The sequence below is a fragment of the Haemorhous mexicanus genome, chromosome 18 (assembly GCF_027477595.1).
Source record: "Haemorhous mexicanus isolate bHaeMex1 chromosome 18, bHaeMex1.pri, whole genome shotgun sequence".
Taxonomy (NCBI): Eukaryota; Metazoa; Chordata; class Aves; order Passeriformes; family Fringillidae; genus Haemorhous; species Haemorhous mexicanus.
In genome coordinates, this window is record NC_082358.1 from 14,886,715 (window position 1) to 14,912,412 (window position 25,698).

General features: G+C 49.2%; 1 protein-coding gene across 11 annotated transcripts; it reads left to right on the top strand.

Moving 5' to 3' along the window:
• Nucleotides 1–1,972: 1,972 nt before the first annotated feature.
• On the top strand, nucleotides 1,973–25,401 carry ADNP (activity dependent neuroprotector homeobox). 11 transcript variants are annotated; one of them, XM_059862904.1, is made up of 9 exons: nucleotides 3,038–3,402; nucleotides 8,108–8,193; nucleotides 10,932–11,033; nucleotides 11,321–11,477; nucleotides 12,726–12,771; nucleotides 13,891–14,197; nucleotides 18,244–18,356; nucleotides 19,399–19,491; nucleotides 21,328–25,401. In XM_059862904.1, the coding sequence occupies exons 5-9, from the start codon at nucleotides 12,733–12,735 to the stop codon at nucleotides 24,454–24,456; spliced, it is 3,681 nt and encodes a 1,226-aa protein (XP_059718887.1). In that variant the 5' UTR covers nucleotides 3,038–3,402; nucleotides 8,108–8,193; nucleotides 10,932–11,033; nucleotides 11,321–11,477; nucleotides 12,726–12,732; the 3' UTR covers nucleotides 24,457–25,401. The 11 variants fall into 11 exon arrangements, with proteins under 11 accessions (XP_059718894.1, XP_059718891.1, XP_059718887.1 ...); XM_059862903.1 differs by having other exon boundaries at nucleotides 11,324–11,477; XM_059862905.1 differs by lacking the exon at nucleotides 3,038–3,402 and adding an exon at nucleotides 6,511–6,631 and having other exon boundaries at nucleotides 11,324–11,477.
• The last annotated feature ends 297 nt before the right edge of the window (nucleotides 25,402–25,698 follow it).

The window sequence follows — 25,698 nt, forward strand, 5'->3', positions numbered from 1 at the left end:
ACACCAGTCACCTGAGAATGCAGGAGATCCTTAATTTACATGAAGTCTAAAGAACCGGTGACAACTTTTCTCTGCTTTTATACTTCAGGCAAGGAATCAAATTTCCTTTCTAGCATTGTGAGACTGAACTCCAGTGTGTCACTGAACCAGAAAGGGTGTGAACACTGAGGATGGAGGGAATTACACTTTACTTCCTCCTCCTAGTGCTTGTGTCTTTCTGAAGTAACAAAAGCCATCCATCCCTGCCACTCCTAGAGGGCTTTTTAGAATTCATCCTTGTTTGTTGAAGAGATCTTGAGCAGTGTCATGATCCACAAGGAAGAACTGCATGTGGGGTCCTGTCCTGATCCAATGTTCCTGCTGCAAAATGGGATGTCCAGTGGCTCTGCACAGGTGTGTGTGAACACACGTGCACAGGGCTCACCAGAGAGATCACAGCCCCACCTTTGGGAGCTGGCCTGTTCTCAGGGTGTTAACCCAAAATGTGAAGGCACACAGAGGGATTCCTGTGCTGGAGACTCGATGGTCCTGGTGGGCACCTTCCAACTCAGCACATTCTGTGGTTCTGTGATGAATTTGGACTTCGGAACAGGGTAGAGCATAAATCACACAGCTCCTGTGCGGCCTCACAGAATTCCCTGATCAGTGCCACTGTCCCAGCCCATGGCAAGGTGGGCAAAGGGCGTCAAAGCGAGGCTCCCGCATGGCCATCGCCTCACACGACGCCTCCTCCCCTCCCTGGGCTTGGGACCCCCAGCCTGGGCAAGGCTGCGATGGGCACAGCCCAGAGTCAGTATGGCTGGGAGGGACTCAGTGGCTCAGCTGGTGCCACCTCCCTGCTCCAGCAGCGCCAGCCCAGAGCACATGGCACAGGATTGTGTCCAGACTGTTCTGGAATGAGACCGCACAGCCTCTCTGGCCTTTGCTCAGGGCCGGGCACTGCCCAGGGCAGCAGCTCTGCCTCTGGTGCCAGGGGAATTGCTGGGATCAGTCGCTGCCTGTGGCTCTGGGATCATTGCTGGGCCTGGAGCAGACCTGGGCCTGCTCTGACCTCCTGCAACCAGGGACAGCCGGGGCTGAGGCCCCTCTCCAGCCTGAGCAGCCCCATCTCCCTCAGCCATTCCTGAGCCCTTCCTGAAGGGTCTGGAGATGCTCCAGACCCTTCAGCATCCTCGCGACCTCCGACGGACGGGCACGGCAGGCCCGGGCCCCCTCGAGGCCGGGTCGAAGGCCCGTCGGGGCGGGGTGGAAGAGCGGGCCGGGCCGGGCCGGGCGGGGCTGCCCCGGGGCCCGCGGGGGCGGCCCGGACGCGGCCCGGGCGCTGCCCTGAGGCGCCGCCGCCGCCGCACGAGGCCCGCGCGCGCTCCCGGGGCCGCCCCGTGGCCACGTGCGCGCCCCCCGCGGTCACGTGCCCCGCCCCGCTCGCGCCCCCGCCCCGGCGGCGGCGGCCCCTCAGGACGGGATGTAGTCCCGGCCGGGGGCGCGGCGGAGGGATCCCCGCGCCGGACCCAGCCGCAGGGCGCGGCGCCTCCTAGCGGGGCCGGGGTAGATCCCGCCGCCGCCGCCGCCGCCATGGCCGCGGCCGCCCCGGTGCGCCCCGCGGGGGCCCCCCCGCGGCGGGGCCGTGTCACCGCCCGGTGCCGCTGGCGCGGCGGGGCCGGTCCCGCGGGGACCCCCGGGGCTCCCCCGCCCCCCCGGGGCGCGGCCCCCTCCCCTCCCGCCGGACAATGAGTCCCGTATGCTAATGAGGGTCTGGCGTCACTTCCGCTCTTTCTCGGCCGCCATCTTGGCCCGGGCAGGCTCTGGGCAGCGGGACCCGGCTGTATTGTCTGAGGGGCCCGGGCGCTGCCCCCGCCCGCGCCCCCGCCCCGGGCACCCGGCCCAGTGACCGCCGCCCCCGCCCCCGGGGCCGCTCCGCACCGCCCGCCCCGCACACTGCACCCCCCCCTTGTCATTTCCCCCTTTGTCTCCCCCGCGCCGCCGGCGGCTCCGCTCCGCCCGCCCGCCCCGGGACCGGGCGGCGCCGGGGAGGGTCCGGCGGCCCCCCCCCCGCCCCAGCCCGCCCTCGCTGCGAGGAGAGCCCGGTCAGGTAGGTGCGAGCGCGGGTCCGCGGTGCGACCCGGGCGGGGACAGCGCCCGACCGCCCCCTCCCTCCCCCGGGCATCCCGCGCCGTGCCCGCCGCCCTGCCCGTCGCACCGGGCGTGCGGAGCTGGCAGCGGCCCCTCCCCGCCCGCACACATGTTGAGGAGCCCCGGCGGCTGCGGGGACCGCGGCGCTGCTCCCTCCCCGCCGCCGGCTCCGGCCGCCTCCCTTCCCCACACGGACGTGTCCCGGCAGCCCGAAGGAGCGGGACCGCTTGCTGCCGGCCGCGTCCGGCATCCCGGTGTGCAGCTGCACCGGGCCCCGCCGGCGGAGTTGGTGCTGGAGCGGCGCCGGGGACGCGATGAATGGGAGCAGCCGAGGGGTCCCTGCCCGCGGGAAAAGGCGGGATCCGTCGCTGCCATCCCGAGCCGCAGCCGCGGGATGGAGCGCCGTTACCTCACCCATCCCTGCCCCGGGCTGCAGTTACCGACACCCGGTGCTGAGACAAAGGCGGGGGACACCAAGCCCTGAGCCTGGCAGTCGCACCGGACAGATACCCCCGTGCCACGCACCCCCTTCCCCCGGCGGCTGCAGCCCGGGCGCGTGTTCCCAAACAAGCGGCAGTGCGTGCGCGGTGCCGGGGTGTCGGCGCACCCCCGGTGCCTCCGGGCAGCGGCCGCGGGCGTGACACCCCGGCCCCCCCGAAATCCGCCGCAGCCCGGCCGGGGCGCTGCGCGGCGGCAGCCGGCAGGGGGCGCCCTGCGCGGCGGGCACCGCTGCGGCGGGGGGCGGGGGACGGACCGGGCACCGGGCGGCTCGGGCCGGGCCCGTGGGCTCGTGTCACCGCCCGGCCGGGGCTCGCGGGCCCGCTGGCTGTCCCGACTCTGGGCACGGGCCTGCGGCAGCCCCCGGTGTGGGGCGAGCCTCGAGGGGCTTTGTCTGGCACCGCAGGGCAGAGGCCCCGGAACTGGGTGCTCCCAGGTGTTGATGGTTGTTGGTTGTATTTAGGCTGTTTGGTAGGTCAGAGAGGTTTGCATTTCTTGCAGAGAAATCCCCCTTTTTCTTAAGTTGTGGGATTTTTTTCCCCTAGCTGTGTTTCTATTTATTTTTGCTGCTGTTTTCTGTTTCTGTTTGGAGGTGTGAGGTAACGGAGGCAGAGGATTCCCGCCTGTCAGGGTAGCATGGACCGACCTTAGCTGGCTGCTGTGCAGCTCAGCCTTGTGTGCCTCAGCAGTGCTCCCTCCTGCAGGGTCTCCTACTTGGAAAACTTTCACTTCAGGACTCTGCGAACTCATAATCACAAGTTGTCATCCTTCTAGGTGAGAAAGATGGATCAGTCTGCTTAAGAAACAGAAAAGCCTTTTTTTTCTGCTTTTAATAACAAACCAAACCAAAGCTTGGCTCCTTTGCAGATGTGCAGTTGCAGATGTTGGGCAGTAATTTGATATCAGTAGATGGACATCTACCGTGATATGTGCTGAAATCTTAAAAGAGACAGAAGAGAAACACCCTGTTAAGAGAATTACACCAGATACTGATTGGTTGTAACATAATGGTTACATTTTCTGAAGATTTTTACAGCAAGTGCTTGCAACTTCAGTCTAACTAGAGATGTCCTTTTTGACACACAACAAATAACTTGTTCTCCAAAACTGATACTAAACTAGATGGTTTTGCACTATTTTTGGTAGTTAGCTGCCCTTTGTTCAACTTAGCATTATTTCTTAGCTAGCATTCAGGAGTGTCTTTTTGGTATCCAGCAGACATGAGATGCTCCCAGGGGATGTCTCTGAGATCATTGAAAACTGATACTGTTTTAGTGCCCTGTTACTAAAAGTAGTTTTTTTTGTTTTGAATTGAAGTGCTGGTCCATCAGACAGGTTTGTAGAAGGCATCTCTTTAGGTTACCCTATTTCTGCTTCAGGTTGTGTTGTCATGAAGAGTCTGCAGTGTGCTTGTGTTAGGCTGAGGGAGGTAGCTGCTGCTGGATGTGCAGGTGATTCCTTTGCCTGCAGGTCAGACAGACCTAGTGTCACAGTTGGCAATGAAAAGTCTTCACAGGAGAGGAAGACTGAAGAGGAACTTCCTGACTGTTTTGGAAAGTTCATGCCCTGCAGCATTCAGCATCAGCTGCGCAAGCACAGCAGCCAGGAAGGTGTGTGTGCTCCTCAGGCTGACAGGAGGAACGTGATGGATTTTCTGTGTGTGCAGGGCAGAAGGCCAGTGGTCAGAAGTGCTCCCTGCCACTGACACGGTGGTCCCTGTTTTTGCTTCAGGTGTGGGTTAAGTGTGAACTGTCACTTGTTGGAGCTGCCCAGAGTCCCTGTGCTGTTGTGAGCACTGTGAGCTGTAGGGAAAGGCAGGACACGTGTGCTGGGCCAGGTGGGTTGTGCTGCTCACACACTGCAGGGTGAATAATGGCTAATTATTCCCAGCTCAGATTTGCCACTCTGTAATAACAAAAATACTGAAGTAAACATTGACGTTTACAGTAGAATTCCTGGAATACGGAAATGTATCAGAATCTTATCAGTAGTCATGAGTGATACGGTCTGAATGTGCATTTTATAGCTTGTTATTAAGATGGCAGCTGATTTGATTGATGCAAAGAAAGAAATTGAATCAAGTGATTTTGTGGAAGCAAAGATGGTGCTCCTGGGTTAATGTGTTTGTTTTGAGGTAGCTGCAAGTAGCATTTAGCAGCTTCATAGGAAATGTGCTGGGGTGGTTTTTGTGGGGTTTTATTTTCAGAAGGGAAAGTCATCTTTGCTCCACTACTTGAGAGGTTTAAGGGAGACAAAATTCTGTCTGGGAATGAACAAAGCAGTATCAGATCTGAGGAGGACTAGTTTAAAGACTGTAGGAGAGGTGCCAGGAGAGGCAGGGAACAGCTCTGGGGCTGCAGTTGCTCAGTGTGTTGTTTCACAGGTGCCATTGGAGCTGCTCTACCTGCATGGACAAAATTGACAAATTTTTAAAAGTCATTAGTGCAGCTGAATTTGTGTATTATTAATGCTACATGTAGTGAGATTATTTTCTTTAAGATGCATGCACCATGCTTGTTTAAAAAGGCAGCAGCTGGCTATGCTGGCCTGGATCTAAACAAGCATCACACGATTTTTTTTTGTTATCTAGAGTCAAGAGCTGCTCTGTGCCTAGACATATATATAATATATATATATGTATAAATAGGGTATGGTTCCTATGAACATAATTATAATAGGATAATTTTTAATGTGGAGATAGTTCTGCTCACATAAATAAATCTGTTGCTAGTGGTGTTTCTTGATAGTGTATGAGATGGAGATGACAATGAAAGGTGCTACTCTGAGTCTCTGCACTGGAAAGAAAAAGAGCCCTTGTTGATGTTAATGTAGTTTAATTAAAAAGAAATTCTATACCTTCATTATATGTGGGAGGTATACTTTGCCTTAGCTGAAGCATTTGGGAAGAATGCCCTTGCTCTCCTAGGCAGGATGGCCAAATTGGCCTGTTCCTTTGGAGCTTTCAGGGGGAACTGAAGTCTGGTTTGAAAATCAGAAGGGTGTTCCAGATTTGAATAAAGGCTTTTCGAGAGGGTGTAACTCCTGTTTATCTACCTGAGGGCCATGTGCCTCCAGGCAAGAACTGCATTGTTCAGAGCTTCACTGCAGCTCTGGTGTCAGAAGGCAAACAGGAGCTTGTATTTAGTGTCTCTGATTTCTCTGTAGTGCTCTTGAATGTGAATGAAGGTTGATGATTTGGAGTAAGAATGGAGTAAATACCATTTTTTCTGCAGTGAGTCACTTTCAGTTACCGCCATTTATATCCTTACTGGTTTGTTGGGGTTTTTTTAAGGTGGCATTAAAGATTATTTAGATGAAAACTGAGAGTGGCTGTTGGGTCCAAGGCCTGTGTAGTTGACCTTGTGGACACATCACACCTGCAGATGTATGCAGATCACTTGACAAAAATCTTTCATTTAATATCTACTTCTCAAGTTGTATCTAAAACAATTTACAAGAAACAAAAACAAAGCAACTGTGTGAGCAGCTGTTCCCTGAGGGAGCACTCCCACTCCTCCAGTCCTGCAGGTGGAGGAAAGGGCCTGCTCTCAAGCCTGCCTTCACTTTTGGCTGTTTCTTCCCTGCCCCAGCTCCTCTCCCAGGTCTCAGCCAATGCTCTGTTTCACCCTGTTCTCCCTCTGTGTGCATTGATTTCTGACGGGACTCTGGATCTCACAGCTTGTGCTCGTGCTGCAGCTGGGCCAAGGAAGCTGTTGGTGATGCAGCTTCATAGCAGCAGCAGTAAGGGGACAAAATGGCTCTGGAAGTCCAAGTGGGCAAGATAGTGGTCTTCAAATGCTTTTTTCACCTAAATAGTAAAACTCAGGTTTGTGATCTTCTTTTTTGTTTTGTTTCCCCCTTGCTGCTGCTGTTGCTATGAAGCCCTTTGCCTATGGAAGGTTCCTGAGGCAGATGGAAGACAGCAGTAGCTGAGGTGGACTAACACTGGAATGTAGGCAGGGATTGGAGCCCTTGGGAGCTATGCTTAGGCAGAAAGGGAGAGGTAAGAAATGTGCAGTGTAAGACTGAGCTGAAGCTCTTGTTTACAGCCTTTCCCCGTGTTGTAATGGCAGCATTTGTGCCTCGCGTGTGTGAAGTGTAAGGCAAGGGAAAACAAGCAGCACCAGCCTCCTTCAGTGCCTATTTTTACCCTCGGAAAACTCAGATGCAGCCAGTTGGCGAGATCCCTCCAGTATCTGCTGGATCTGCTGTCTGAGACAGCGTGCATTGGTGGGGCTCTGGATGAGCTGGGGAAAGTATTCCTGTGCTCTTTTGTGTGCCTGTGCCTGCTGAGGGCACAGCAGGGCTGCTCTGGGCTCTGGGTGTGAACACCTGAGTGTGTGTGTGCCTCTGTGTGTGTGTGCATCTGTGTGTGTCTCGGTGTGTGTGGGAGCTGCCAGGGCAGGGCTGGAGCTGCTTCCTGCTGCCCCGGGGCTTGGCTGGAGCCCAGCACCGCTGTTTGGGTGAGGGAAGGAGCTGCTCTGCCCCAGACCACTCCTCTGGCTGTATCAGGGCTCTGCTCTGGCTGTTGACACAGTGCTGATGTCAGGAAACATGACACAGAGGGCAGGGGACCATTTTCACTTGCAGGCTAATCTGGCTGCAGTTTCCCAGTGTAATCAAATCATAAATTATGTGTATATTGATTATTTGCTTTGTTCTTGCACATTTTACAGCAACTACTGTGCTGCTTTGTTTAATTACACAAATGTTTTTGTGAGCTTTGGATTGAAAATTTAAAGATGATTCTTGATTTAATTTAAATTGTAACTGCTCATTCATTAATCATGCTTCTATTTCCAAAATTATTTTCATTCTGGGGTTGTTCATCTACAATCTAGATGAGGATTATTTTGGAATTGTAGGGCATATTCATGCAGCCGTTTTTCCTGATCACTGAGGTGTGGATATCATGGTGTAAGCAAATAATATCCTTTGTGCTTCAATGATCTCCAGTCTGAATTTCAAATTTCTGCAAGATGTGCAGGCTTTATTGCATTTCACACCAAAATCTTTTAAAATAGCCCTGAACAAGCCCAGCTCTCACACTGAGGATGTGTATTGAATATTGATTTAACTGCCCATGTTGTGTGCATATAAACATTTATCTGTGGAGGTCTTGAACAGTCACAAAAGATATTGTCTAAGATGGCAGGAGGTGTGCAAGCCTAATTCTGGAGCTATAGTGTCTCTAATTCAGGATTTCTTGTGCCCTAGAGAATGATCACGATTTCAGAGTGCTGTTCAGAATGCAACAGAGGTTGCCAGAGTTGATGTGGCCTTTATCCTGTGTGTTGAAAAGATCCCTCAGAAAACATTCAACTACAGCTGCCAGCATTCTTTAACATACCTCAGCCTGTAACATCAAGATCAGAAAATCCACCAGGAGTTCCCAGCAGAGCCTAGGGAAGCAGATTAGAACAGAAATAAGGAGTTGTGGTTCCCAGAGCAATCAAAATATGCCCATTTTGTATTTCAGATTGGGGCACAGAGATGCCACAGTGCCCAGGACTCCTGCTGAACCGAAGTTGATGAGGAAACAGTTAATTCCTGCTCAGTTTTGCAGTGAGTGTCCACACCCACCAGATGGAGCTTCGGGCTCCAGTGGAAAATTCCAGAAATTGAGCAAGAATGAGAAGTGTGTGAATGACTTAGGAGATCCATGTCTGCAGGACTGCAAAAGGTGGTTTTATAGCCTTTAAATAAAGAATGAATGGAGGCTGAGGCCTGTCAGCCTTACTGATTCCTTTCCCTACAACTGCCTTCCATAGTTCTTCCTTGGATGGGAAGTTGGGAATTCTTAATGCCAGAGTCAAGCTGAGGCTAGGCAGCAAGCCCAAACAAAAAGGTATAAACCAGAGTTTCATAAACCTTTGCTGAAAATTGCCTGTAACCACTGAAACAGGATGTTAAAGGTTTTTAGTCTCAGAATTTCCTCCCAAGGATAAGGTGGGGTTTTCTTTAGTACCACATTTTAGATGGACTTCTCTCCTCAGGCCATGTTTGTGTAGGATGCTCTGAGAAGTGGTGTGAAATGGTCCTGTTGTTTTGACACACAACTTGAAACTGGTTTTGGAAGTTGCTGATCTAATCTTTGAAGTGGTTTTTAATATTTTTAAATCCTTGGCTTTTTGACAGAGGGGCTGTTAACAAGCTGCCTGTTTGCCTGTGAGGGAGACCTGCAGTGTGTCCTGTGCACACCATGGCTCAGGTCTTACAGTGCTTTGTCCAGCTAGCAGCTTGCAGCTGGGGATTTCCTTCAGTTTGGTAACCTCAGCTTTAGGGCTGGGGTTTTCAGAGGGTGTCATTTAGAGTTGGTCTTGATTCCTCCTTCATGTGCCCAGTCCTGTTTTGGGTACACACCCGAGCAGGAGGGCTGGGGCTCATTCAGCATGTGCTGGCTCTGCACCCCAAATCCCTGCTGGAGCTGAGCTGTGAGCAGCTGGAGGCCCACCCTGCTCCTGGGCAGGAGCTCCCTGCTGCAGGTGGCCCAGGGGCCAGGCTGAGGAGCTGCTCTCAGCTGAAGTGTCCCTGTTACAAAACAGGCTCCCTCCGGGATTACAGCGGATTGCAAAGGAGCCCTCGGTTGTCTGGCATTTCAGATGTGCTGCTGAACTGCAAATCTCATTACTCTCACAGGAGTGTGGGTGCACAGCCCTCGCAAAACTAGGCCAGAACTGCTTAAATAAGGAGGAAAGGGAAAAGTCCCGGGGAAGAAAGTGAAAATGCTCAATGTCAGCCAGTGAGAGGTGTGTTAGAAGAGTCTCTTCAATCACTCTCTCTGTACAGGGAGCAGAGAGAGTTAATTGCAGCTCTCACTTTCAGTAGTTTCTGTTCTCCCAAATTCTCTCTTCTCTCTGATACTTCTATTCCTTTTCTCTGATATGTTTTTTTCTGATACTTCTATTCCACTTGCTCACTCTTCCCTGAGATAACCCCTGTGCTTCCCGTCTATCACGGTTCCTTGCTCAGCTGTCCTGGAATTGTCAGGTCTCAGGGACAGGCCATCACTGTCCTCGTATGAATATAGAATATTCTACACCATCGCACCACAGAGCATCATTTAACCTGCATACACAGAGAGGCAGCTTTTCTGTTGCTGTGGGAACCACAGGTTCATTTTCTTGCATATTTCCCCTGTATTTTAAGAGATTTCACTCAGTGTTGCACTACCAGCCTTCCCTGCAAATCTATTTCGTGGCTGGCTTCTAGAGCAGGCTATGAAAGGCAGTTTGCAGGGCAAATTGTTAAAAGTTACCTTGTTTCAAAAGCAGTTGGAGTAGGGAAATAAAATACACAGTATCAAGAAACCAAGTCTTGTTTCATCTTGCCCAGGAACACAGAGCTGCTGCCAGCTCTGATGCATGATTCTGTCTTGGGCTGTTCCGTATAAACCAGTAACTTCTTCAGCTTGAAATGCTGGCAAAATACTGGCTAAAATCAAAGACATTTGGATGACATAACATAGCATGCCAGATGCTTGGGAATCCTTGTCAGCAGCACAGCACAGGGAAATGATCCTCAGTGTTTGGGAGACCCAGCATGGGATGAAGTACTTCCCTGAGCTCAGTATCATCAGCTTGATGCAGTAATTGCCACTGATCTGCTCTCGAGGCTGATGGGTCCTCACCCAGAAGTGTGTTTGCTGCAGGGAGGACTCTCTGGGAGAGAGTTCATTTGGACTTGCTAGACACACAGGGACACAAAGTCTGCCCTCTGGTCAGAAAATGATCCAGTGTGAAACAAAATAACCCATCTTTGTGTGGCTGAGGGTATGGGCAAAGCTCTTGTTAAATAAAGCACATGCAATATTCCAGTGTTCAGGTTTGCTGCCATGTGAAGTATTTTAAGAATGTTGTCTTTTTTAATTTCTTAAAATGTTGTAGTGTCTTGTCTTGGAAGTGTACTTGCCAAAGAAAAGCACTCTGTACTTCAGGCTGTTCTTTCTGAGTAATCAAGAGATTAAAATCTAACAATTTATGTTGCCTTATTCCCTGGCAGAGTAATTATTAATGACTCAACAAGTTTTGCTTTTGTAAACTTTAGATTTGGTAGTTTCAGATTTTATGGTTCTAACGTTACCTGCTGTGTTTCCAATATGTGCAAGACTGACTTTCTGTCCGTGCCTGATGTCAGTTGAGGAGGGATCAGTCTTCCAACAAAGTGTGATCATTTACATGCCATTTCCCCAAACTCCCCATCCTCTGCCAGTTTTAATCTGAGTTTTTACCAGAGGAATGTGTGTCCCCAGGGCTGTGGCTGAAGGCCAAGTCACCTGTTTGATGTCCCATTGTCTTGTAAAGGTGGGACCTGTTTGTATGGGAACCCCCCAGGAAGTGTCCAAGGATGCTGGCCGTGTCCCTGAGGTGCCCAGGTGCAGCTGTGCTGTGCTGCTGATGGCTCAGGTGAGGTGCTCATGGGGATGAGCCACAGCACTGCAGAGGGGGGATGGAGTGTGAGGAGGAGCATTCCCAGCCTCTGCACTGCTGGGTTTCTGGCCTGGGTAGCTGAGCTGAAATCTGAGCACTGCAGAGTCCCCCCCCAGAATGGGTTGTTGGAGCACAAACCTGCTCAGACTTGCTGCAGCCCAGCTGCCCTGCAGCCCCAGCCCAGGCTGCAGTTTGTACCTGTGGATGTGACACTGCCCTTATCACACCTCTTATCTCTTGTCTCTGCTCTCTGTTTTGTCCAGCAGGATATGAGCCTTCCTCTGTGCCCGGGCTTTGGGCTCCCCCAGGGGGTGTAACAGAGCCCTGAGGGGGCCTTCTGCAAGGAGAATTGGCTTTGGAGGCTTGTGCTTGAAACTTGTCCAATGAGTCTGAGACGCCCAAGCACCATTAATTTTGGAGGTAAATGCCTCATCAGAAGTACTGCAGAGATGGGGAGGAGTAAAGATTTTCAGTTGCCAAAGTATGGGCAAAAAAAGGATAGTTTTGACTGTTCGCTTCCCAGGTTTGGACATTTTGAACTTAAAGGAACACCAACTTGGATTCTAGAAAAATTGAGAGGTTGGGGGGCTTTGGGTTCAATCACTGGCAGCTTCACTGCAGATTAATTGGTTTCCTGGTTTAAAATTCTCCCTCTTCTGTCGGTTTAAAGCCATCAGAGATGAAAGTGAAAGCTAGTTTAGACTGCAAGAGAGGTGATTCTGGAATGCTAAACAAACTGGAGGAAACACTCTGACTTGGGATAGGAAAGGTCAAAGAATTTAAGTTGGGTGTCCCTTTAAGTTATTCCTTGGGATATGACATTACTTATTTGAATCTCAAGTGAAATGTTTAATTTTGGAAATTCAGCTGAAATGCTCTTTATTAAGGTATTTTCTATCATTTGTCTATAAACTGATCCAAGTGAGCTGTATAAAGGGAGGGGAGAATCCTGTGAAAAGATAAAACCAAAGGGGGAAAAGCCCCCAACAGCAAACCAAACAGAAACAAATGAAAGAAAATATAACAATGACAGATTGAAATGTTGCTACTTGCCTTGGGTGGGGGAGGGAAAATAATTTGCATGATGTGTTTCATGTTATTGTTATTGAAATTGAACCAGGTTACTGATAAAATTGTAATGATAATGTACATTTACAAAGTTAATGAGTTAAGTTTGCTCTAGTAAACAGCAGTAATGTCCTGGCACCCAGCCCACAGAGAACTGAAAGTATGGTGCAGATTTGCAGTGTCTGGGTTGCACTGAGGGTGCTGGGCTGATCCTGGGTTCCTGTTGCTTTTTGATTTTAATGCCAACTGTTACTGAGAAATATTTAATACCCAAACCCAGGCTGTCTGGTAGAGAGCTACCTACCCTTTTAATGAAGTAATTTTTAGCATAATCTGAATTTTATGTACTAATGTGTTACCACACTGCATGAATTTTTTTTAATATGTGTTTGACTCTGCTGCAGCCCTTCCCTTTTAGCATTATTATGGATATTAGGAAATTTGGGGTTGAATTATTGGAATGAAAGCCATGGGATCATGATACAGACCTAACAAAGGCAATAGACCAGAGTAGAAGGTTAAAGTGTGTGGGGTGGGATGTATTGTAGGGCAAAGGAACAGCTTTTAGAATAAGGGTTTGAAACATTGCTTTTTCTGTAGGAAAAAGATGGAGTATTGCATGCTGGGAACAAGTGCTTTCCATAAGGTAGCTAAATTTTAAAAGTACATTTGTTTCATTTTGTTTTAGGCTTTGCTTAAGTATTGTAATCTAGTAATTTTGTCCTTTCTGCAGTTTTCATTTTGATTAGACCTCTGCAAATCTTTCTTCAAAACTTAACAAAAACCCAACCAAAGAACTCAAACCTGGCCTACAACTGCAGTTTTCCTTTTCTGAAACATTGTTCAGTGTGTACAGAAAAGTATATAAAGATTGTCAATAATGGTATAAATTCTTCCATTATTTCAAAATTGCAGGTACTAACACTTATACATTTGAAAATGTGCATGTGTTGGGTGACTACAGAGAAATGACCAAAAGTGAAGGCAGTTTGTTAAATGTAGTCTCCACTGACGCCTCTCTAGAAACAAAAAGCCCCAAGCCTCAAAACACCAACCCCAAGAAGCCCCACCCCTCAGGAATGCTGTCAGCAGAAACTCCAAGTAAATAGTCTCATTTTTTTCCCTTTGTTCCTGTGAATAGCAAGACATAACACACTTGGAGGAAGTCTGGGTAGATGAGTCAGGACTTATTTCATTAACTGCAGTTAAATGTTTTGGCCAGGTTTCCCCAGGAAACAAAGCTTACACAATTTTTCAGATTGTGGCTTGTCTCCTAATCCCCCTTCCCTCCTCCCAGCCAGGAGAGCCATTTTCACCCAAACTGGGTGGAGATGGAGGTCTGGAAAGAAAAATGAGCACCTTTAAGTTGGATTAAATGTATCTCTCCAGGAAGAGAGGGGACTGGTTTGAAGGGCCCCAAGTTCCCTTCACACCTCTGTCCACCCACAGCCTGTTCCTCAGCGGGAGCAGCAAAGCCAAGGGGCTGCCAGAGGTTCTGGGGGAGGAGGAGCTGCAGGGAGGGGACAGAAATGCCACTGCCACTGCTCAGCCAGGGCTCCTGGGGTCACTGCCCCGTGCTGCTGAGGTGGCCCCTGGAGCTGGCCCGGCCTGGCCTGACCCACTCGGAGCGAGCCCAGGCTCAGGAGGGAAGAGGAGGAGCAGGGCATTGCCTGAGTGTGTGAAGTGTGGAGCTCCAAGTGAGCTGCTGTGCCTGACTGAGTGCATGTACAGAGTGCATTATTCCATGGATCCGATATTATTGCAGGTACAGCAGCAGCTCATGATGCCCCGTAAAGCTTTTCTTTCCCAGAAAGAAAAGCAGGCTCGTGCCAGGGAAAGGGATATGTTAAAAAAGAGGAGGAGGCGACAAGACTATCTCAAAAGAAGCGTGGAGCCGCAGAAAAATACAGAAACAATAAAATGGCACAGGGATGATGAGAAGAGGAGAGAAAATGAGCAAGTTAAGGACAAAGATATCAAGAAGCGGTGGAGACAGGATGAGAGAGAACGACGAAAGAATGTGGACGCTATGAATTGGCACAGGGAAGAGGAGAAGAGGGAAAATGAGCGAGGTAAGGACCCAGAAGGCCAAGAACCAGCAAAGAAAGGAGAGGGGGAAGGAGCAGGGAAAGGCTGGACCTTGTGAAGCAGCAGAGCATGATGAGGGGGAGAGGGGAAAACAGAGTAAGGGCAGTTGTGTTTTATAAGCATGCACAGAAATAACAGCAAATAGTATCTTTTAGTTCAAAATTGATTAAAAATCTGTGTTAATGAACTAGAGCTCTTACACTGCTGATTATTTTAGTAAGACAAGATCAAGCTGAGTCACAATGGGACAGAACAGGCTGGGTTTGCACCTTGCTTATACAAATGGCTGTTTCATACACTTGTTCACACCTAATGCTTTGTTCAACAGGGTAGTTGGTAATTCTGGTTGTCAGAAAAAGTTTCATGTTTTCTCAGTTTTCATAATAGAAATAAGTGAGAACGTTAGGAAGGTAAGGGTGAACCTCATGTGCTCATAAGAGAAGGTAAAACTGATGCTGTGTTTCATTCTTCTTAGTCATGTACAAGAGGGTTGTAATTGCATCTGCAGTTTTATCCTGAGGTCACTTATTTAGTGAAAGTTGAATGGAAGTGTAAATTTCTTGGAACACTTTTAAAAAACATTCAGCTCAAGAGATAAAAAGAAGAAATTAGAAGACATTAAGCAGAAATTCTTCCCTATGAGCCCCTGACAGAGGTATCCTGGAGAAGCTGTGGCTGCCCCATCCCTGGAAGTGTCCAGGGCTCGGTTGGATGGGGCTTGGAGGCAACCCGGGATAGTGGAAGGTGTCCCTGCCCATAGCAGGGGAGAACTGGATGAGCTTTAATGTCCCTTCCCACCCTAGGGGGTTTGTTTACAGCTTTTGGGGATTCCCTCATTGGTTTTCACTTGCCATTTCCCAGTGATGCTGTCCCCAGACCCTACTGTGGGCAGACTCCTGCTCAGTGCAGTGCTCAGGGTCCCCCATGTTCTGTACCTGCTCCTTGTAGGGAGGCTTCCCTGGCAATGGGCAGGACATGGTGGCATTTCCAGTTAAGCATAAATACAATTAAACTTAGAGTAGATTTGCTAGAAAACTAGAGTGGTGCTGTCATGGTTCCTTTACACAGCAGCATCTTCCTCCAGATGATTTCTTTAGGTCTTTACTTCTGGCTGAAAACCATTGCTTTGCTCTGCAGCCTGTGACAGTATAAATCCATTGTGCTTGGTTCTTCTCTACCAAAGCTGAGACATCAGCCAAGCACAGGGAGCACCCTGAATAATGTCCAGGCGTGAAAGGAACAGTGGGGCACATCTGGAATATTGGCTGAAGATTTCAGTGGAGAGAAGGCTGTGTTGGTGTGAAGCTGGTGCACCTTTCCCAGAGTCACAGCAGCCCTGTTCCCTGTGGGTGCTGTGGAGCTGCACGTGGGAAGATGCCCCATTTCCTGAGTCAGAGCAGGAGCAGCCCAGCACCTCTTCCCTGGGGCATCGGGGGGGTCCTGACCAGGGCCAAAGTACAAAAACCCACTGGAGAATTAAGAATTCAGTTGTACTAAAAGAGAAACTGCTTCTGCAGTGTAGGGCCAGGTGCTGGCTTTCTGTCCTTTATCCCCTCTGATGATTTGACTGCTGTGAGGGTTGGGTGTTTCTCCCTCTGTCTCTGAGGGCACACCTTCTGTGGGGTCAGAGTGAGTGCTGGGGCTGAGATCAGAGGGCTCTGTGCACTGGCACAGGAATGTAGTGAAGAAAACATTCACTGTTGCAAATGCGAAGTGAGAACTTAAGGTGCGGTGCTTCTAAGTTAGTTATCTTCTGCTCTTTCATAGCTTGTCTTTTCTGCTCCCATTTGGCTACTGAATTGTTTTAGGAGTCAATACCTGGCTGTGGACAAGAGCTTTATGCTGGGAACTGCACAGACAGAGCAAAGGAAGATTCCAGATGCTGCTCACAGTCACTGTGCTTCCTTTGCCGTTCCCTTGTGGCTGGTGCAGCCAGACTGTTGTGTACACACACACTGGACATGAGGGAGAGCTTTGGGCTATGCTTTCTGAGGCACCTGAGGATCCTACCTGGGTATTTCTAGTCAGGGCGTTGTTGGGGTTGGTTTTGAGCAGTCATTTATTCATTCCACCCAGCACTTCAGTGTAGATTGATGTGGTCAGAGATGCTCCAGATGTCTTCCCTTAAATATCAGCTTTTGGTCAGATAAAGGATGCCTCATTTCCAGGGCAGCATTAATGCCTAGATGATGATTTGAGAGGCTGCTTAATCCCAACTGCTTTTATGTCCCCATCCAAGGAGGTGCCAGCAGAGTTATGTTTACATTACAGCTGGAGTTACTTGCTGTAAATAGAAATGGATGGAGATGCTAAAAGCTTTTGTTGTAGTCACAGCCTGTAATAATATCAGACTGTATCTGGCTCTCCACTCACTAAGATTAAATAGTCAGACATTTCCTAAGTAAAATTAACTGTGTATGCCTAAGGATAAGGGATTTTGTTACAATGAGGTGAGTTGGATTCAGCTGTCCAGCAGAACTTGCAAAGTAAGGTTGATGTAAAAAGCTGAAGTTTGAAAGTTCATGTTTCAGGTGTGAAGCTCTAATTCTGTCCTCTGCTATGGTGGATGGTGATTGGAAGATCCAGGGAATTTCATTTCTTTAAAATTTGACTGAGGCAGGCAAAGGGCGGAGGCAAGAAGATGCTGCAGATAGAGCAGAGATATTGTTTTCAGGCAGTTGGAAATAATTTGTTTCTTGGAGTTTCTGTATATCATGGTACCTGTGGCCTGTTCAGCTGTATTAGACACAGGAATTAAGAGAAAGCATTTGATGCCTTTGCTGAAGAAGTTCAGTGGCATTTTGAAATTAGCTGCTAGGTACCAAGCAGTATTTTGAGACTTGTCACTGACTCAGGTGTACAAGTGATCAGTGCCTAAAGACAAGCTCTGCACTGATTCTGGCTGTGTCATGAGACAAAAAAGGCTTTTCTTTGCAAGCACAGGCTTCACTCTTCAGGTGGGGACTTGGGATTCAAAGAAGGCAGCCCAGATTGCCAGGAGCTTTAACATGCACTATGTTCATGCACTGCTCTTTCTGCAGTTCATATTAATCACCAGGAATAACATTTCTGATGATCTCCTTGGATTTGAAATTCACTTGAAAATATTAATTCAAATCCTGACCATACTTGACTGAGCTGCTTCACTGATTTTTTTTTCTGAGAAATGGGATCATGCAGTGACTGTTGAGGTGTTTCTGAAGCACTGAAATCACTCTTCATGTCTTTAAAAGGGACCTGGCTTGCTCTAGGTTGTATTGGACATTGTTTTTACAGTACAGATGAGGATGGGTAGAGCATAGGAAAAGAGCAGTTCATGAACTGGATTCCCTTTCAGCTGGGCAGCCCCAGCCAGGCCCAGTGGAACTGTGGGCTCTGATGGGAGGGAGGCTGACAGTTCCCAGGGACATGGAGAGGTTTAAGCCATATCTTGTACTTTTCCCAGTGGTTTCTCTCTCTGGAGGGGTCTGGCCAAGCTTTCAGGTCCCCTCTTCCTAGGAGAATGCTTGCTAAACAGCTTCAGCCAGGTAAAGCTCTGAGTACAGTGGAGGGAGGAAACAGCATTAATTTCTTACCCTGCCCACAGCAGAATATGAGCAACATCTCTATCACTGAAGAGACACTGAAATCTCTTGCAAGACTGACACAAACCTTGAAGCTCAGCTTGCCAGTTTTCAGATCAGTTAGGATACATTGCATGGGAGAGAATTGAGATCTGAAGTCCTTCAGTGTAGGGGCTGGTAAAGACAGACACTCTAAAGAAATGAAAGTTGTTTCCAGAGGCAGCCCATTGCTCCTGCAGTAGCTGTTCCATCAGTGTGCTGCCCTTGCAGCAGTGCTCTCTGCAGCCTCATGGGCAGCCTCAGCAAGGAACAAGCCAGAGAATGTAAAGTGTGTTAGGGAATGGTGCAGCTCTGGTGCCAGTTCTGTGGGGGAATGAGGCAGACAATTACTGATAATGAAAAGTGCAGCTTTATCAGACAAAACACATTTGACTTAAACATTTTCTCTTGCTCTTCTTTTCCAATAGAAACTATGTTCCAACTTCCTGTCAACAACCTTGGCAGTTTAAGAAAGGCCCGGAAAACTGTGAAAAAAATACTTAGTGACATTGGTTTGGAGTACTGTAAAGAACATATAGAAGTAAGTATGGCACCTCCAAGGGTTGGAGCTAAAATGCTGCAGAGTTAGGGGGACAGGGAGGTATTTGTGTATGCCATGATTTTTTTTTAGACCTGTTTTAAGTTCCACACAAAGTAGGAGTTAATTAGAAGCTTGAGATATAGTGTACCTGTAAACCCTTCTAGAAACATTAGTGGCTACTGAAATCCAGGAATGCTGGAAGAACCAGGATGGGTGTCTGAGGCTTTCAGGAAGTGTTTGTGCTGCAGCAGGTCCTGAAGTTACAGAATCACTTCTGTGCCTGGGTCAGTTCCTGCAAGGGAAGGGTGTTTGTGCTGCTCCTCTGGACAAACTCCATCGCTGAGGCTCTTCCTGGCCTTTCAGTGTCTCTTTAAAGAGCATTTAAATGAGCTGTGTAAGGAAAAAATGCCAGTCCTTCCTGCTTGCAGAATTTGTGGAGCAAGTCTCATGTTTAAGGGGAGAATTCTGAACTGGGACAATGTTACTTGCACTCTTCATTTCAGTGGAAGTCTTTTTTTGAGTCCTTTTGTGCTGCTGACTTCGTGCCAAAGGTGAAATGCCAAAGAAATGCTTCATAAGATAATTTTTTTAATGAGAATTAGAAGTCTTGGACATCACACATGTCCAACTTTAAAAGCTTCCTGTGTGAAATTAATTAAAAGCCAAACAAAACCAATCAAACAAAATAAATACCACACCACCACCCCCAGAAAAAGCAGCCAAAAAACCCCAAAGCCACACATCAGTTTGGGAACACTTTTCTCCAGGATTGCTTTTGGAATGAGATGAGTTTGTAAATAAGTGTTGGGCTGGTCAGGAGGATGAGTGGTGAAGATGTTCTGCAGGTGTTCTGTGATATGGAGAATATTCAGAGCTCTCCCCCTCCCAGGAGGTGCCCTCCAGACTCCCCACTGCCCTGAGTGATGGTCTGTGCCTTGGCCAGCAGCGCCTGGGAGGGTGCAGGGGTGCTCAGGGATTGATTAAGGGAGCCCTTGGGCCTTGCTTCTGACTCTCTCCTCTCTTCCCATCTTCCCTTCTCCAGGATTTTAAGCAGTTTGAACCTAATGACTTTTATTTGAAAAACACTACATGGGAGGATGTGGGACTGTGGGACCCATCGCTTACAAAAAACCAGGTTGGTAAGAGTTTCACTTGACTCTGAGGCTGGAGGTGGGTCGTGCTGAAGGGCATTTCCCAGACATGCCAAGAGCTTTTCCTGTAGTTTTCCTCACTGATTTCCAGGTGTTGGCAGCTCAAGGGACAGCAAAAAGCTGTGTGCTTTTTTTCTTACTTTTGTTGAGCTGTTCCTGGTGTGTGTCTCAGGAGCCTGGGTGGCCAGTGCTGCAGAGCTGGTGGGTCCTTCCTCAGGTCAAACAGCTGCACCTTAGGAGCCCATTCCCCTTTTCCCAAGATTGGCACAGTTTCACCAGCCCTCTGGCCAAAGGCTCAACAACTTTGTACAATTGGCAGTGAGTCTTCTACCTTTCCCTAGATGTTTTATTCCTGGTTTCCATCCCTTCCAAAGCTGTTTCCCTGGACACTGCTGCATAGTGCAGGGTCACTGTCAGAGTCCCACAGGCTGTGTCCCACATCTGCTCTGTGCATTTCTAGTTCTGCACAGCAGCTCAGTGACACTGCTGTTGTGATGTTTCTGAGGCAGTAATAAAGGAGTCCTGAGCTGAGCCAGCACTGGAGGGAGGAAACGATGCTGTTGGTTCAAGCAAGTGGGGTGGGCTGCAGCAGCCTCAGCTGGGGCTGCAGGACAGTCACCCCAGCAGTGACAGGTCAGAAATCTCTCTACAGAGGAATCCCTGTGTGAGCACCTCAGAGCTCAGGTACTGCTCTCAGAGGAAACTGGGACCCATCCTGTCATGGATTCCTACTGTGAATCTGAAAATTACCATTTAATACTGTCTTGCATAAAATACACTGATGTTCCTTTTTCTAGGTAACCCAAAATAAAAATTTTAATATAAGAGGAGACAGACAGCTCTTGGTTAGTTGGTTTGTTGGGGCCAGTCTCCACCAGGTGTGTGAGGCTTCAGCAGGTGGCCAGAGCAGATATTCCAGCTTCCTTCTGCAGTGCAGCTCTCCAGCTCCCTCACCTGTGACCTGGGTGTAGCTCGGTGCACAGGACTTGTTCTGGCACTCAGGAGGAATCTGTAACTCTGAACTCCCTGTGTTACCCCACCTGAAGTGCCAGGCTGCTTGTGGCTGTCTCTAAGGCCAGTGGCACTCCAGACTGGGCTACAGCAGTTGGCAAGAGCTGCATTGGCACCTGTTAAATGGGACAGAAGCTGCAGGCGAACTACAAGGGTGGAATTCCCAAATTTTTGGTTCCTCATTTGAGATTGGTTTAAAAATCAGGTTTGTTCTTTGATCACAAGGAAGAGGCTTGGTGGCTTTAAGGGCTTGTATAGCCTGTGTCTTGGTAAGCTTACATCCTTCTGTTCACAAAAAAAAAAGTTTGGAACTCTTTGCTATTAAAGTGTGTAATGGATAAAGACACTGAAATAGCTGAAGTTACAGATCCATATTACATCTATCAAGTTTGGCAGATTCAGGTGGGCACTATCTCATCTGCATACAGTCTCATTTCCTCAAAGAGTCCTGCTTGGCTTTCCCCCAGAAAGGAGCTCACAGGGACCTTTTCTTGCAGCTCAGTTGCAGGGAGGAGGCTTTTTGTGACCAATGGAGAAAGGCACTTCTGACTCAGCCTCACCTGCCAAGGTCATGGTTAAACCCCTGAGGGACCCCTTGGCACTCACTACATCATGTGTATGTTCATGTGATCAGTGTTTTAGGGGCTGATCTGCAGGCCAGAAATGGGAGAGAAGTGAATTGAATGTTTGAGACAGTTGCAGGGGGCTCATGAGTGTTGTTTAGGAAGGTTGTGTAGAGAATACCATGGGTGTTACTTTGCTGGGAAGTGCAGTTGAATATTTAGTCTGTGCTCTGTTCTCTGTTCAAGGACTATCGGACAAAGCCCTTTTGCTGCAGTGCATGTCCCTTCTCCTCGAAGTTCTTTTCAGCCTACAAAAGCCACTTCCGGAATGTTCACAGCGAAGACTTTGAGAACAGGATCCTGCTCAACTGCCCCTACTGTACCTTCAATGCGGACAAAAAGACTTTGGAAACGCACATTAAAATATTCCATGCTCCCAATGCCAGTACACCGAGTGGAGGCATCAGCACTTTCAAAGATAAAAACAAACATGAGAGCCTTAAACCCAAGCAGGCTGACAGTGTGGAACAAGCTGTTTATTACTGTAAGAAGTGCACTTACCGTGACCCGCTCTACGAAATCGTTCGAAAGCACATTTACAGGGAACATTTTCAGCACGTTGCTGCTCCTTACGTAGCCAAGGGAGGCGAAAAGTCCCTCAATGGTGCAGTTCCCTTGAGCTCCAGTGCCCGAGAGGAGGGGGGTATCCACTGCAAACGATGCCTTTTCATGCCGAAATCCTACGAAGCTTTAGTCCAGCACGTGATCGAAGACCACGAACGGATCGGATACCAGGTCACGGCAATGATAGGTCACACCAACGTAGTGGTTCCGAGATCCAAACCTTTGATGCTAATAGCTCCCAAACCCCAGGATAAAAAGCCTATGGGACTCCCTCAGAGGATGGGTGCCCTCTCTGCCGGCAGCGTCCGCTCGCTCTCGTCACAGCAGATGATGAACAGGCTCACTATACCAAAGCCCACGTTAAATTCTGCAGGAGTCAATATGATGTCAAATGTTCACCTACAGCAGAACAATTACGGGGTTAAATCAGTACCCCCCAGTTACGTTGGTCAGCCAGGGGGGAGGCTCAGCCTCAGTGGCAATGCACCTGTTTCTCTTTCCCAACAATCACAAAGCATGAAACAGTTTTCAGCGAGTGGCAATGGAAGGCCTTACACTCTGGGAGGGGAGCAGAGGTCCCAGGCCTCAGCCAGGTACTCGCTGCAGTCTGCCAACTCCTCCTCGCTGTCGTCGGCGCAGCTCAAACAGACGTCGCTGTCGCAGTCCCAGGCAGCATCCAGAGCCCTGGGTCAGTCTGGCTCCAAATCCCCCGTGGCTGCTACAGGCCCTTCCGCCGTCAACACCTCGTCCACGCAGAAGTGGAAAATCTGTACAATCTGCAATGAGCTGTTCCCCGAAAACGTGTACAGCGTCCACTTTGAGAAGGAGCACAAGGCCGAGAAGGTGCCTGCGGTGGCCAACTACATCATGAAAATCCACAACTTCACGAGCAAATGTCTCTACTGTAACCGCTACCTGCCCACGGACACGCTGCTCAATCACATGCTGATCCACGGGCTGTCCTGCCCCTACTGCCGCTCCACCTTCAACGACGTGGAGAAGATGGCTGCCCACATGCGCATGGTGCACGTGGACGAGGAGATGGGACCTAAAACTGACTCCACCCTCACCTTTGATTTGACATTGCAGCAGGGCAGCCACACGAACATACACCTCCTTGTCACCACCTACAACCTGCGGGATGCTCCTGCCGAATCCGTAGCTTACCACGCTCAGAACACCCCCCCGGTCCCCCCGAAACCGCAGCCCAAAATCCAGGAGAAATCTGACGTACCCGTCAAAAGTTCTCCACAAGCAGCAGTGCCCTACAAAAAAGATGTGGGGAAAACTCTGTGTCCTCTGTGCTTTTCGATCCTAAAAGGCCCCATCTCTGACGCACTGGCACATCACCTCCGGGAGAGGCACCAGGTGATTCAGACGGTTCACCCCGTGGAGAAGAAGCTGACCTACAAGTGCATCCACTGCCTGGGCGTGTACACGAGCAACATGACGGCCTCCACCATAACGCTGCACCTGGTGCACTGCAGGGGCGTGGGCAAGACCCAGAACGGGCAGGACAAAGGGACATCGTCCCGGCTGGGCCAGTCCCCGGCGGCCGCGCCGCTGAAACGCGCCTACGAGCACATGGAGTTCCCCCTGATGAAGAAGAGGAAGATGGACGACGATGACTCCCCCTCTGCCTTTGAGGAGAAGCCTGAAGAACCTGTAGTTCTAGCACTAGACCCCAAGGGTCACGAAGATGATTCATACGAAGCCAGGAAAACATTTCTCACAAAATATTTCAATAAGCAGCCCTACCCCACTCGGAGAGAGATCGAAAAGCTGGCAGCCAGCTTGTGGCTCTGGAAATCTGACATCGCATCTCACTTCAGCAACAAAAGGAAGAAATGTGTCAGGGATTGTGAAAAATACAAACCTGGGGTGCTGCTGGGCTTCAACATGAAAGAGCTGAACAAAGTCAAACACGAGATGGATTTTGATGCTGAATGGCTGTTTGAAAACCATGACGAGAAGAATTCCAGGGTCAATGTCAGTAAGACTGTTGATAAAAAAATCAACTTAGAAAAAGACAATGACAGTTCCTCAGACAGCTACGAAAACCTAGAGGAGGAATACGGCGAGAGCCGCAGTCCCTTCGGCCAGCGTGTCTCTGAGATGGGTGGGAAACCCTCGACAGACAGCACAGTGCAGGACCCCCAGGACAGCTTAGCCAAGGAAATCATGGAGGAAAACACACTACAGTCTCCAGAGAAGGCTGAGCAAAAACAAGAGGAAAGCTCTAAATACGAAGAAATGATTGCTGCTGAAGAGCCAACAAAACTGGTGGGTGACGTTTCAGACAGTGAAGGTGAGCAGGATGAGCAGGATGATGCAGTGGAATGGAAGGATGGAGCTTCCCAGTCTGAAAGCGGGCCCGGTTCCCAGCAGGTTTCGGATTTTGAAGATAACGCGTTGGAGGTAAAACCAGAAGTGTGGACAGATGAATCTTCCCAAAGCGAAGATGCCGGGAGCAGTAAACCCACTGTGGAGGCCAAGGGGGGTGGATCTGAAAGTGATGAAGAGCAGTCAAAGTGGAAGAATCGTTCCTATGGAAAAGTAGAAGGGTTTTGGTCCAAGGACCAGTCGCAATGGAAAAACGCCTCCGAGCTGGAGGAGAGGCTGGCCAGCGAGCAGATGGAGTGGCAGAGCAGCACGATGGACAGCGAGGACGGCGAGGGCTTCGGGGCCGTGGGGGCCGAGCCCATGCACGGCAGCCTGCCCGGGGTGGAGCTCAGCAGCCAGCAGGCGTGAGCAGCTCTGCACTGCCCGGGCACTGCTGCCCTGCCAGCTGCTCCTGCTGCCCGGGCTCGTGTACAGATCTGCTGGCCCAGGGGCTGGGAGCTCCTGCTGGGATGAGCACAGTAACTTAATGTGAAAATGGATACGCTGGTGGCTCCAGAATGCACACAGAGAAAAGCAGAGGATTATTTTATCTGCATTTCCCTCCGTTCACCTTGTCCATGTTGAGTTGTGTCTTTCCAAGAGGCCCCTCTCCGGTAGCGCCGTGCCAGCGCCCCGGTGCCCTGTATAGCAGACTCTGGGGAAATGGAGTTTTCATGTATCATTCTGAAGAGTTGAAATGTATATTTGTACAGTCTTTTAGACCTATTCAAGTGAAGCTTATGGAACTGTTCTTGTGTACCCATCATAGATCTGTTTCTCTTTTTTAGTGTTGCCCTGCTGTGTAATAAATGCTGTATCTAGTTTCCCTAGCAAAGCTTGAGACTGCTCTAGTATGAATTTTGACAGACTTAGTTTTTGCACATAACCTTGTACAATCTCCAACCAGAGGCCAGCAACATAAAAATATATCTGGGCTCTGTTGTATTATAGAATTTTCTTGTTCTGAATATCCTTGACATGACAACTGATGACAAACCTATTTCAGAGCCATTTTCTGAAATCTTTTAAGCTAAAAAAGAAGAATCACATGCAAGAAACAAGTTTGCAGCTACTAATTTTGACACCTTTTAGATCTGTATAAAAGTGTATTGTGTTGAAGCAGCACACCGAGACAAAGTGCTGGGTTTGGATATTTAGTTTTATCTTTAGTTAACACCAACAAGGTGTTGTATTCATTTATACCATCTAATATATGACACACTGTTGTAGTATGTATAATTTTGTGATCTTTATTTCCCTTTGTATTCTTCATTTAAGCATCTAAATAAATTGCTGTATTGTGCTTAATGTAAATATTTGCTTTATTACATGCAAGTGCTCCATTCCTGGTTGGTAAATCCCACCTCCCTATATTCATTCCTCCTTTTTTGCCTCTGATTTTCCATTGCTCCCCAGCCCTGCTGGGGCCTCTCTGTTTAGTACTTACTGAATACTTACCTTCTTCAAGGTTACTGAGAATCTGCAGAGTAACTTGGGCTGAAATGTGTTGTTCCTGTTCCGTGCTGTAGAACACAGTTATAAATAGCATTGTACTGGTTTGCTTGTTCTGCCTCCTGGGGAAAGGAGGTCTGTGAATTCCTCGATGAATGG

Excerpts from the sequence above, each read along its gene's own strand:
- ADNP (XM_059862911.1), top strand. The coding sequence starts at position 12,733 with ATGGAGTATTGCATGCTGGGAACAAGTGCTTTCCATAAG. Across the intron at positions 14,198-18,243 it reads GAAGAGGGAAAATGAGCGAG|AAACTATGTTCCAACTTCCT; the intron begins GTAAGGACCCAG and ends CTTTTCCAATAG. Across the intron at positions 19,492-21,327 it reads CATCGCTTACAAAAAACCAG|GACTATCGGACAAAGCCCTT; the intron begins GTTGGTAAGAGT and ends TCTCTGTTCAAG.